This window comes from Cricetulus griseus (genome assembly GCF_003668045.3).
Source record: "Cricetulus griseus strain 17A/GY chromosome 1 unlocalized genomic scaffold, alternate assembly CriGri-PICRH-1.0 chr1_0, whole genome shotgun sequence".
Lineage (NCBI taxonomy): Eukaryota > Metazoa > Chordata > Mammalia > Rodentia > Cricetidae > Cricetulus > Cricetulus griseus.
In genome coordinates this window covers 68,309,303-68,322,121 of record NW_023276806.1, presented here as the reverse complement: position 1 = coordinate 68,322,121, position 12,819 = coordinate 68,309,303, and the positions used below count along the sequence as shown (strand labels likewise).

Genomic DNA, 12,819 nt, shown 5'->3' with positions numbered 1-12,819 from the left:
ATTAATAAATTAAGTAGCTCAGTTTTCTTAATTTCAGCTTCTGTAAAATAGGTAGCATATTATATAGTATGAGGTAATGCTGTGTCTGTCCTGGTCACCATGGTAGCCTCTATGCCCCAGTGGCTACTATGTGCTAGAAATGTGCCTAGCACAACTAAAGAACAAAAGCTTTAACATTATTTCACTTTAAGGAAGATTTAAATCTAAATTGCCACATATAGTTACCAGTTATTTATTTGTTGACCAGACAAATCTGATACAGGGATGATGGTTGCAATGCCTAAGTCAGTGCCTGACACATCATTCTTAGCAATGCTATCCCCCCATGTGACACGTAATATGTTAGCTCATTCTGCAATTTTCTGAGGTCTGCTGAGGGCTCTTTATTGTTACTTAACTGCCTAGCGCTGTGTGTGGCTCTCTTCTGCCAGCCATTTTCCTAAGGAGCCCAGCTGCATTCAAGTTGACATCATATGGAATCCTGGGCCAGCCATTGCTGGTGACTTCTGTCTTCTATCTTTTTCCCTAGGTTTACACGAGGGCCCACAAGGTCCACCTCCTCTTCCTTCCGAAAAGCCTGTTGGGAACACTTACAGTACAGTGTCTGGAAAGATCAGTAATGCGGACAGAACTAGACACCCGGTAAGTGTCCTGAGAGGTTGTTAGGCTGAAGGCAAAGTTCTGAACTGATTCTAAATCTTCAGCTGCTGCTTAAATTATTTTACCATTGGTTTGATTTTTAGAAATATTTTATTAGAACCCATTTGCTAAACCTCATGTACTTACTTAATGTTATATTCAATATTTTACAAGTCCCTGTAGAAGGATTGGGTTCATTTGTTGTACATCATATAAAGTAATTTCTCCTGTACCAATACAATGGCATTGTCTTTTATATGACACAGGAATAATAATGAAGATGTTACTAAAACTTCCAAAAAAAGCTTTAATATTTGTAGAAATAGATTATGTCAAATTGTCGAGTTTTGTTTAAAACACTCAAATCTATTTTTATTAAAAATAATAATGATGATAACAATTTAAGATAACTACCCTAAGAATTTTTATTCTGAAGTTTAAGACATTTTTTAAATTGAAATACAATGCTTTTCTATACCTTTGTTAACATACCTAGGACCTTTTATGTAAGTATTTTAAATTTCAACCTTCATATTATTCCCTCGTGCATTTTTAAAAATTTCCTCCTGATGGGCAATCTTTATGGCTTGTTTCAAGAGAAATCAATTCTTAAAGTCTTTAAACCAATTCAGCTCAATTTTTGTAATAGTTTTACCCTGTGCATTAACTGTGCTCATCATACAAGCAAACCCATCCAATCTTCTAGTGAAGAGAAATTTCTTTGAAAAAGACATTAAATTAAATTAGCCAGTACCAAGTTAATGAGATTTTCTGTAGAATGAATTAAAATTTAGTGATCATTTGTATCTTCAAAGTACTTGATAATAAATTTTTATTAAAACTGGGCTAAGAAAACCAAAAAGCAGAGAGTAGGGCCCTTTCCATACTGTAACCCCAAACTCCTGTGGAAGAATAGTTGCTTGCAAAGATCTCAGGCTCCCACTCTCAAAGGATCCTGGATGGAGCTGAGAGAGCATGATGAGCAGATGCCCTCTCCAGTGACTGACGTGATGGGGTCTGTGAACAACAGAGCTAAGATTATCACCACCGTGTCAGCAGTCCAAGAGCAACACGTACATTTAAAAGCAAACAAGTTAGGATAAACTGCACCAACCAAAGAGCTCCTGTGTTCACACCTACATCTCTGCCTCACATGAACATGATGGAAACCCTTCCCTGCATCCATCCCAGGGGGCATCAGAGCCACCTGCATCCTCATCTATGCAGACCATAGTAGACACACTGAGCCTGAAGAAAAGGGCATGCCAAAACAGATTATAAATTCAGTGATATGCCTGAAGTTACAAGTATAGATTTTTAGAGACTAGGCTCAAACACATGCCTGAAAATTTTGTTTTGAGAATTGTAATTATTGAATTTATTTAGATCAGAGGCCATAAGGCTAAAGGTAAAGGGGAGGACCTCTAGAAAGTGTCAGTGTCACCAGACTCTGTTGGCGCAGGCCTTTAATCTTAGCACTTGGGCAACAGGCCTGCAGATCTCTGAGTTTGAAGCCAGCCTGGTCTACAGAGTAAGTTCCAGGACAGCCAGGGCTACACAGAGAAACCCTGTCTTGAAAACAAAACAAAGTATCAGTGTCACAGACCAGGAGGGTAGACAAAATTCATCTATTTTTCCCTAACCAGAGTGCTAGGAAAGTTTTTATCTGGTTCTGGTGGCTACAGTTGCCAAACCTCACTTCTGTTACTTAAATGATGGACTTTAAGGTTCCATCCAGAGCCACTGGAGCTGAGAGCTCTCTGGCCTGTCCCGAAGCATCCCCTAAAGAAACTACCAACTCTATGGTAGAGTCGGGAAACCTGCGTGATTCATGTCAATCCAAGCACACAGACCAGAAGTGTGTGTGCAGTGGCAAGCTGATTTTAAACTCATTCTAAGGAGTGTCAGCTCCTGCAAAACACACCTAGGCCAGTTGCTCCACAGTCCCAACACACATGTAATAAACATGTGATCTTGAGAGAAGGAGCAATATGTCCCTTTTTTAAAATGCCACAGAAACCTCGTAATCCCCGGGTGTGGTGACACTCACCTGTTACCCTAGCTCTTGGAGAGACTAAGACAAAAGAATTGTGAGTTCCGTTCGCCTCCAAGCCGTGCAGCAAGTTCCCGTCTCAAAAAGAAAAGGAGGAAAAGGAATTTTTCTAAAATTAAAGTATGATTCGAATGTGAAAATATGCCATCTATAGAGATGCTACAAGCAGAAAACCACCTCTGCCAGGCCCTTAGGCAGCCTCTAAGATGCCAAAGTTCCAGGGTCTCAGAACTAGAAAGAACTAAAAAGATACAGAAAAGCTTCACAGTCTGTGCGGATTGCTGCAGAGGGAGACATCTGTAATCAGTGGTCTCCTAAGACTGTCGGCAGAACCTGGGCACCAACCCAGGTTGAGCAAACACTAAGATGACTGCAGCAGTAGCGGCCACCTCTTCTCAGTGTGGGAGATGTTGCATATGACAGTGCCTTTCTTGTTCCAACTTGAAGCCTGTCAAAAGTGGGAGATCAAAAAGATACTTTTTAAATTTCTCATAAACATGCCGGCACTGGAATGGGATGCATCTCAGTTGTAGTCAAGTCTTGCTGAAAACAAATGAGAGAAGGAAAAAAAGCCTTGGCACACCAGACTGCAGCTAACATTTGTTATTTCCATATCAAAGTTACACATTAATATTTTTGCTTAAGTTTCCCTTCAATATTAAGGTACCTCCATAACTAATTTTGAGAAAGATCAATAAAAAATTCTCCTTTCCTGCTAAGGCTTCTTTGCTTTAATTTTAAAGGTGGCCAAGGAAAGACATGATTTTATCATAGCGATATTGTCAGAAAGAATAATGGGCAGCAGTGTATTTATAAGGCGAGAGTTATACTCTGGAATATTGCAGGGTTTATGAGCTGGTGGCTTGCTTCACTACATTAACTGAACTCATTAGTGAAACCAAGTTTTAAGGGCAGGCTTAATTTGTTTTTTAAAAAATGAGATTTTAAAACATTGGAGCAAGTTTAAATCATCATCATTATTGGCGATTAATCACTTGGTATTTAAGGAAGTGTTGTAAATAACGTGAATTTAAAAATTGTGGAAAGAAGTTTTAACTCATTTGTTACATGGATGACACAGTTTGAATTTGCCCAAAGATTCCTAAGCAATAGCTAAATAATTATTAATGCAATGTAAGTTTAAAGGGCTGGAAATTTCCTCCTTAAAGTCTTAGAGACAGCATTTCATGGGTGTGCATTGGGGTCTTAAAACATAGGAAAGGGAAAGTTGATATTGGTAGTGAGTTATTTCAATTTTCCAATTGATAAAAACAATTTAGTTAGGACTTTTTACAAAAGAGAAGAACAAACAGTGCTGTTTGGGCTTTGAGGTGTTTTGTTTCTCATTCAGCAGAAGAATGATTTCCCGGTCCACAAACATGTGTTCTGGGGGCTGGAGAAATGACTCTGTTAAGAGCACTGCTGCTCTTTCAGAGGACCTGAGTTTGATTCACAGCACCCACATAGCAGCTCACAACTGTCTAACGCCCTCTTCTGACCTCTGTGGGTACCAGGCACACACATGAAGCACAGACACACATGCAGGCAAAGCACAATACACATAAAATAAAAATAAATGCTTTAAAAAAAAAAAGTGTTCTGAAAACCTTTGAAACAGCCGAGCCTCTCCCCTGAAGAAACCTCTATTTGTTCCCCCCACTCCCAAATTCTCTTGCATTGGTTCATTGCATTCAGTCACTGCATTTGCTCACTGCATTGCCTCACTGCACCAGCTCACTTCATCCGCCTCACTTCATTCACCTCACTGCGTTCATTCACTGTACCAGCTCACCACACCTGCCTCACTGCATCAGCCTCACTGCATTTGTTCATTGCATTCACCTCACCAGTTTGCCTCACTGCATTGCCTCACTGCATTGCCTCACTGCATTGCCTCACTGCATTTGTTCATTGCATTCACCTCACCAGTTTGCCTCACTGCATTGCCTCACTGCATTGCCTCACTGCATCTGGCTTGTTGTATCCAGCTCACTGCATTGCCTCACTACAAATGCTTCCTGCATAGGCTCCCTACATTTGCTCACTGTGAAGGTCCACTGCATTTGCTCACTGCATTGCCTCGCTTGCATTTTTCCAGTCCCCTTCTTCACTCTTCCCCATAAAGCCCTTGTCAGCCCATGTATCCTGTCTGATGTCTGGTGAAATCCCTGTCTCCCTGCCCTTCTCTCTCCTTGCATGTCTTCCTTTCTTCTGCTCCTTAAGTTTTGGGTTTTGTTTTTTTGTTTTTTTGTTTTTTTTTTTTTAATGTCCTCAACTTCTTTAGTGTAAACCTGACTGCTTGTTTTGAAGCCATCCAGTGAGGAGATTTTACTGTCCAAGGCAAAACAACTACCCACTTACTCTCAGGTTTAAACTCACGATTGTTTGCTTTCTATCATAATTGAGATGAAGAAATGCCATATATTAAAATTGAAGCAAACTCTAGCAGGAAAGGAGAAAACTACCAGCTAGGGCACCCGACCCCCTCTTCTGTCCTCTGAGGGAACCAGGAACACATGTGGTGCATAGACATACATGTAGGAAAAGCAGTCATACACATTAAAAAAAAGTTTTTTTAAAAAATATTGCTTTATGGGCTTGGCATGGTAGTGCATGTCTTTAACCCCAGCACTCTAGAGACAGAGACAGGTAGATCTCTGTGAGTTTGAGGCCAGTCTGGTCTACATATTTCCAGGCCAGCAAGGGCTACATACATGAGACCCTGTTTCAAAAATAAATAAATAAAAATAACATGTATGTGTATGTATGTATGTGTATGTATAAATAGTACTGAGAGTCCTTCTTGGCTGCTTTCTGTAACTTCACAGCTTTTCTACTTAGAGACTCACCCAAAAAGTTGATCCCAGTTCCTCTTGCAAACTCTTGTTTTAGGTAGTCTTAACTAAAAAGCCTTCTGTGACATTTATAGGAACTGGAGCAAGCCAGTGAATCAGGAGGCTTGGGACATGGACCCCCCAGATTACCACCAAGGTAGGTAAAATGTGGGAAAGTTGGAGGGAATCAAATGCCTTGGAGAACTGGCCCTTGTTTTCTGTCCAGATGCAGGGCTGTGAGCCTTAGATCTTGCCTTGGAGAGAAACTCACGAGTCTGCCAGGCCACCAACCCACAGTCTGCTTGGGACAGCAGGTTATAGAGCTCTCATCTTTTCTTCTTTCAACGAGGTCCAAACACCTACAGAGCACAAACATGAGTCTCTGATACTGTTTCCAAATAAACAAGACAGCTTTCCAAACTGAAATAGTTCCTCTGCCGGAATCCCTTGCAAACACCCTTCTGTTAGGAGGGGCCAGCATGTTTCTCAGCATCACTGAAGGGAACTCAGAGGTGGTCTATACCAGCCCCCCACTCACCCCAGCCCAGCACTAGAGGTATTCGACCCAAAGGCTGATGCACTTTCAGAAGGCATTGCCATGTTGAAATTTATTGCCATTTAGATATTAGGGAAAAGGGTTTTTAAAGTAGTTGCTGTCCTATTCCATTTTCAGAGCTTCCTTTATGCTCATCTAAATTAAGAGTTTTTAAATAGTAACGGCTATAATGTGAACATTAGGGGGGGGGTTGATGTTCCTTTTCCAATTATGCAGAGGACCCAGGCACGTATACCTGACATCATCATGTGTATAATCTTTTGTCTCAGACTGTGGTAGAAAGTACTTAGCTTCCTGAAATAGTCGGTGTGTTTAGGAGCAGTTGGGACCTTGGAGAACTCATGACAGTAAGTGCTTGTTTGTCTTGAACTAATGAATCTCTAGTGCAAGATAAGAGGAAGCTGGGACATCATGGTATTTCCTCTACTATAATGTTTAATGCAAGAGTCATTTGCTCAAAAACAGCATACCCTGCAGGTTTCAGTAAATTGTATCCCGCTAAGCAGAAAAGCTCTTCATGTCTGTGCCAGGCGCTTGCTCTCTCTCTCTCTCTCTCTCTCTCTCTCTCTCTCTCTCTCTCTCTCTCTCTCTCTCTCTCTCTCTCTGTGTGTGTGTGTGTGTGTGTGTGTGTGTGTGTGTGTGTGTAGAAAGTGTGTAACAGAACCTAGATGAGATCAAAATGCTGACTTGTGCTCCCCCTTGCCTTTCAGACCTGTTCATGGAAAAGTCATTCCACTTTGGAAGCCTTCTCCCAAAGGGGCCCCTGAGAGACCACCCCCCCCTAAACTTTCTGCAACCAAATCATCAAGTAAAAATTTGCCTCTTAATCGGTCCTCCTCAGACATGGATCTTCAGAAAAAGCAAAGTCACTTGACCTCTGGGCTCTCAAAAGCCAAGAGTCAGGTTTTTAAAAACCAAGATCCGGTGCTACCACCTCGTCCCCAACCCGGACACCCTCTCTACAGGAAATACATGGTAAGCCTGGAATCTAAAATTGGTGCTTAAGGGGTTTACTCTAGCCGGGCAGTGGTAGTGACACCTTTGGTCCCAGCACTCAGGAGACAGAGGCAGAGGCAGGCGGATCTGTGTGAGGCCAGCCTAGTCTACAGAGTGAATTCTACGACATCCAAAGCTACACAGAGAAACTCTGTCTCGAAAAACAAAAACAAAGGGGGAGTTGTACTAGGAATAAGTAAGATCTGTAATACTTAGGAAAATCGGTAAAACATAAAAACAAACGTGGGGTTGGCCCTTGACAGGGCAAACTTTAGGCTGCCTCAAAACCTGTTTTCGGGGGCTGGAGAGATGGCGCTGAGGCTTAGAGTACTTGTTCTTGCAGAAGACCCCAGCTTGATTCCCAGCATCTATATAGCAATTCACAACCATCCATAACTTTAGTTCCAGGACTTACATGATACAGACATACATGGGAGCAAAATACTCATATACATAAGACAAATAATTCATGAAAAAAACAAAACAACAACAAAAGCCTGGGTTTTCAAGGCAGGGTGTCAGTATTAGGAGAATCAGCCAGAAAGGGAAAGCAGGCAGACAGGGAATTTAAGCCACTGACACAGTAGGATCTGCCGTGGGAGTAGGTGACAATTGCTATGGGTCATCTCCTGAAATAGTTTGTACTTTCCAGCTGCTTTACCCACTAAATGAGTAGCAATTAAATGAAGTATAAATTAAGTTTTTATTAAGATCAATGGACTTCTTACAGATTTTTTTTCCCATTTTGTAAGCATAATTATCATGGCCCATTTAATAGCTACTAGTTAAAAGTTCTTATCAGTAATTGAGATGGTTGAGTATTAGTTTTGTCCTCTTTGGATGTTTTTTTCATCAGATGGCTTTTGCCTGAGTTTCCCACAAATGACAAACAGAGTTGATTTGCTTTTCTATGTGCTCGGGTCAACCAGAAAAATAAGAAAATTCACTTAGAAGTGGGGGGAAGATTATTTGCATTTTTAGAATAATTGGATGCAGTGCTATGTTTAACAGCAGTTAGTAATTTTATCCTGTTCTATACTTCCACCAAGCCAGAAAGTGTTTCTTAGTTTAAGCTAATACAGATTTTGAGAAGAGAATAGACAGATAAAAAGAAATAATATATTCACAGTCATTTAAGTTGCTGAAACCCATTGCTCCTCTCTGTCTCTCTCTCAGCTAAGATGAAGTATAAACTGATGAAACTTTAACTACACAAACCCAAGGGATAGTCTCTGGGATGGACTACTTAATAAATAAAGTAAAATAGTAATGGGTATGTGTTGAGAACTAATTGTTAGCTAGGCACTATTCAAAAGTAATCTTTTAGATTAGATACTATTAGTATCCCCATTATACAAATAAGGAAAATGAGGCTAAGATAGAAATTTAAGCCAGCTAGCAGTAAAACCAGGATTTGAACACAAAACAGTTGGCATTGAGTCTATGCTCTTCACCATTTTACCATACCATGAACACAGTGTTAATTAGTGGTAAGGCCTCTCTCTCTGCTTTGGTCATTCTATGCCAAGATTGTTTACTCAAGGAGAACCAGCTTTCACTTGGGGTTCTTTGCATAGCTGCATAATGTCAAAACACTTAAGGAATTCAGAGAAATCAATGCATCAAAACGATGGTTATTTAAATGATGTGTCTCATTATAAAATACACTCTTAAATCCACTTCCTGCCCCCATGGCTACAGTACCATTAAACTACTAGTAGGAATCTGTGTGTCTTGGGAGCCCTGCGTGCTGTGGAGATGTGGGGGAAGTGATGCTACTCAACCCAGCTTTACAAGGCCCCCTCCTTGTACTCTGTGTGTTTGCTCTTGAGTAATCCAGGAGCCCAGGCAACCTCCTTCTCCGAGTTTTAAGTGTGTATTATATAGAACTTCTGACAAGTACTCCTCAGAAACGGAACCCCTTGGCTCTGGGGCCCAGGTATAGAAACCATTGTAAGATCAGACTGCTGAGGGAACAGGAAGTAGCTGGGCTTCAAGCAGACAGGCAGGCTACCAGGGAAGACTACAAGGCAAATGGAGAGAACTTGAGGCCACATTCACCCCCTTGTGATTCTGTGGGCTCAGCTCCACCTTTTCGGGACTTATTAGTATCTAGGAGAACTGCTGCCCCCCTGGATCCAGGGTGTGAAGTCTGCTCACCCTCTGAAGAAGCTGCCCTTTTCAAGCACACATGCCAAGTCCTAAGTGATCAGTAGCAGGTGAGGGATTGCAAATAATTCTCTTATGGTTTACATTTAAGCTGTCTGTGCCTCATGGAATTGCCAATGAAGACATTGTCTCCCAAAACCCCACGGAACTCTCTTGTAAGGTAAAGTCAAACAATTTCTTTACTAACTAATTAAAAAAAAAAATTAGAAAAAAATCCCTGCCCTCTGTTCCTGCTATTACATGTTATTAAATGCTTTAGGCTCCAAAGATTAAAATGTGGGAAAGTAATAATGTTTTATTAAATAATAATTGCTTCAGAGAGTGGTGTTGTGTCTTACAGCGAGGGGACGTGCTTGTGATCCTGAAGCAGGCAGAAAATAATTACTTGGAATGCCAGCGGGGAGAAGGCACTGGCAGAGTTCACCCATCCCAGATGAGAATCATCACTCCCCTTGAGGAGCGGCCGAGAAGCAGACCTAACGTACGTTGCTGTTGTGCAGCCTTCATGTCACACATGGCGGCACCGTCATGGAGCTATTAATTATATCCTTTCCTCCCCAGGCGTCTTTTATTAGCAGCATTATTTTAACCTGGGTGGAAATAACAGTAGCAGTTTGCTCCAATTTTGGAATAAATGACTCTAATCACATTGGCACAGACTACCGGGTATTCTGCCCTCTCCGTGTTGTAGTGGCTTGTGGGAGCTAGGACACTCACTCACAAATTTTCAACTGAGAAAGTGACTTACTCTTTTAAATAACATGAACCTGTTTACCAGACCAGAGTTTGGTTCTCTAGCAGAATGAGTCTGTTATTTTTAAAAGGAACCATATAAATGCTAAATCTGACATAAGAGTCCTTTAAAATGCAACCCTAGTCTTACAGGGTGTGGTGGGTGCTCCCCTGTAATTCCATACATGAAAAATACACCAGTCATTCAAGTCAAGAACCTAGTTTGTTATTTATCCTAGATTTCATAATCTAGTCTAACTCCTTCTTTTTGGAAGGCACTTTATCTTTTCAAGTTTTCCTAAGAAACTAAAATTTCTCATTTTAGGGAGAAGATAGGGCTTCAACTAGTGCAGCTGGCATGTGAAAAATCTAACTAGTTCACACAGGAAAAAAAAAAAAAAACCTCTCTTACCCAGTTTTCTCTTTTTGGGTCCAGCGTCATCCATCTGTCATAGCTACCCTTCCTCTCTCAGAGTATGCTGCTGGTAATGGCAGGGGTTATGCTGCCAAAAACCTATCCTTTTACATATATTTTAAAGCTTAAAAATTAAAAGTTGTAACAGTCCAAAGTTTCCCCACTTTAAACATTGCTATTGCCTTTTAAAAAGTCTCTGTTCTCCAGGGACCATTGTATGACCTCTGTTGGTGAAAATGAGTGAACCATTCTTTAGGCTTTTGGGTTTGTAGAGATTGTTATAGTTCTTAGATAATAAACTTGGGTGGCTCCCTGGCCTAGCACTTCCTTAGCGTGCACTGGTGCCTGTCCCCAGCACCACCTTACATGACAAAGAAGGAGGTCCAAAAATGTGTTATACTTTTGGACCTAATTTGGTCAACAGGAGATGTTAATCAGTTAAAGTTGGAAACAAAGGATTGGTCATAGAGACAGTGAATGGTTATCACCAAGTGTGTGGCTCCAGTTCCCCTTCTCCACCCTGGTGGTCAGAGTGTGCTGAAGGTTTTTGTTGTTGTTTTGGTGTGAAGTTAGTGTGGTAATGCTCAACAGAGTTGTTTTGGGAATTGACATCTTGTATAGAAACCCAGAAAAGGTACACTGTTAATAACAGAAAAGGTTAGCATTTGCTTACAGCTGAGGGTAGAGTGGAAGAGTAGCTACTAAAGGGTAGATGTTAATCCCACCTTCGAGAAAAAGACCACTACCACAATTTTTAAGCCACATTTGAAGCTGTGATCAAGCACATTCCTGTGCAATTGGGGCAACCAGCCTTGTTTACAGCAGTGAAAACAGGGGGCTTGTTATATTACATAAACAGTCCCCAGCATTCCAGGAAATTATCTGTCCTAGGATAAATGGGGCTTACAGGTTAGAGGCATTTTTGTTTTAAAGATCTCTTAAGCGCAATAATTAAAACTTAAAACATAACTTTAGCCCTCACATGGGTTCGGTGGGAGAGGGGTCGTAAAAATGCTCTACTTCATAGACTTCAATGAAGTTGCACAATTCTATGAATGTTCTAAAACCACACACATTCTAAATGGATAAATTTTATTTTGTGTGAATTGTATCTCATACATTTAACAAGTTAAGTAAGCCCATGTTAATGCATAGAAGGTATTTGTCACAGTGAGCGGAGCACCATAAATGATTGTAGTTACTCTTATTGTTATGATATCATTTCTTAAGCAATGATGTAGAAAGACCTTCAAACTCTCTTCGATTTGCCTGTATCAAGTATGCACTCTGGTGGCAGCATCTGGGCTGTACTGCTCCCTTGTGGCCAACCCTGTCTAGCCTCTAATGCCTGGTGAGTCTCATTGCTCATCACTGAAGGAAGGCTTGAAAAAGGAAACTAACTGGAGGCTCAAATTGTCTTCTCAACTCTCTCACTTGGGTATATATAGATCTTTGGTCTATTTGGAGATTTGTGTTCATGTTACATTTAAGGTGGATCCCTGATTTGACTTTTTCCAGGTCAGTAGCCATCCAGACTAACACTGTTTATTGACTAGCCATTCCTCTTCCTGCAGATGTAAATCAGGAATAAATAACACACACACATACATGCATGGTGGTGGTATCTCATGTCTTTAATTCTAGCACTTGGAAGGCAGAGGCAGCCAGATCTCTAAATTTGAAGCCAACCTAGTATACAGAGCAAGTTCCAGAATAGCCAGGGAAACATAAAGAAACCCTGTCTCAGGTGGAAACAAAACCACACACACACACACACACACACACACACACACACACACACACACACACACACATAATTAATTACATAAATGGAGATCTTAAAGCCACTGGAGACCTAAAACAGCTCACAATTACTAAAACTCCCATGTTGCTTATTATTTAGGCAAAAGCAAGATCTAAGAAGGTGTTGTGTTGCTTAGTAAGCTGATATATAAAAATAAAAAAAAAAAGCTGTGTCAGCCATAACTGTCTTGACCTGAGTTACAGCTCTGCTTACTTGTATAAGAATAGACAGTTTGCCCCGTGGTGCATTTTGGTTCAAAGAGCAGGTGGATTCAGGAAAGATCTGACAGAAGTGCTAAGGGGTAGAAAGAGTGGGCTGTGGGAGGGACAGAGATGAAGTATCCCTAAGAAGTCAAGAGTCCTTGAAAAACAAAAAGCACAAAAGTCTACCTCCATTCATTTCATAAGTTTGCTGGTGTTGAAGAAATTTAAGTAACATCTCCCAAGGGTTGAGGGTGGACCACTTCCTTGCCCGTGAGTAAGGCCCTGGGCTTGATCCCCAGCATCACCAAAGAAAGCAAGCAGCATCCTTAACTGGATTTGATGATGGTGATTATGATGATGGTGATGGTGATGATGTCATTTGATAAGCCCGTTTCTTCACATAAAGAGGTTAATTATG

General features: G+C 41.0%; 1 protein-coding gene across 9 annotated transcripts in view; it reads left to right on the top strand.

Annotated features, from left to right (window-relative positions):
- Positions 1 to 12,819, top strand: part of Sh3d19 (SH3 domain containing 19) — a 155,540-nt gene that overhangs the window by 125,397 nt on the left and 17,324 nt on the right. For all 9 annotated transcript variants that reach the window (XR_004772123.1, XR_004772122.1, XM_027392988.2 and 6 more), the window contains 5 exons: positions 530 to 642; positions 5,622 to 5,683; positions 6,793 to 7,057; positions 9,339 to 9,407; positions 9,588 to 9,728. Coding sequence is in view for 7 of the 9 variants with exons in the window: in XM_027392988.2 (XP_027248789.1) it covers positions 530 to 642; positions 5,622 to 5,683; positions 6,793 to 7,057; positions 9,339 to 9,407; positions 9,588 to 9,728 (650 nt within the window). In the remaining 2 variants the exon portion in view is untranslated. The remainder of the gene's footprint in view (positions 1 to 529; positions 643 to 5,621; positions 5,684 to 6,792; positions 7,058 to 9,338; positions 9,408 to 9,587; positions 9,729 to 12,819) is intronic.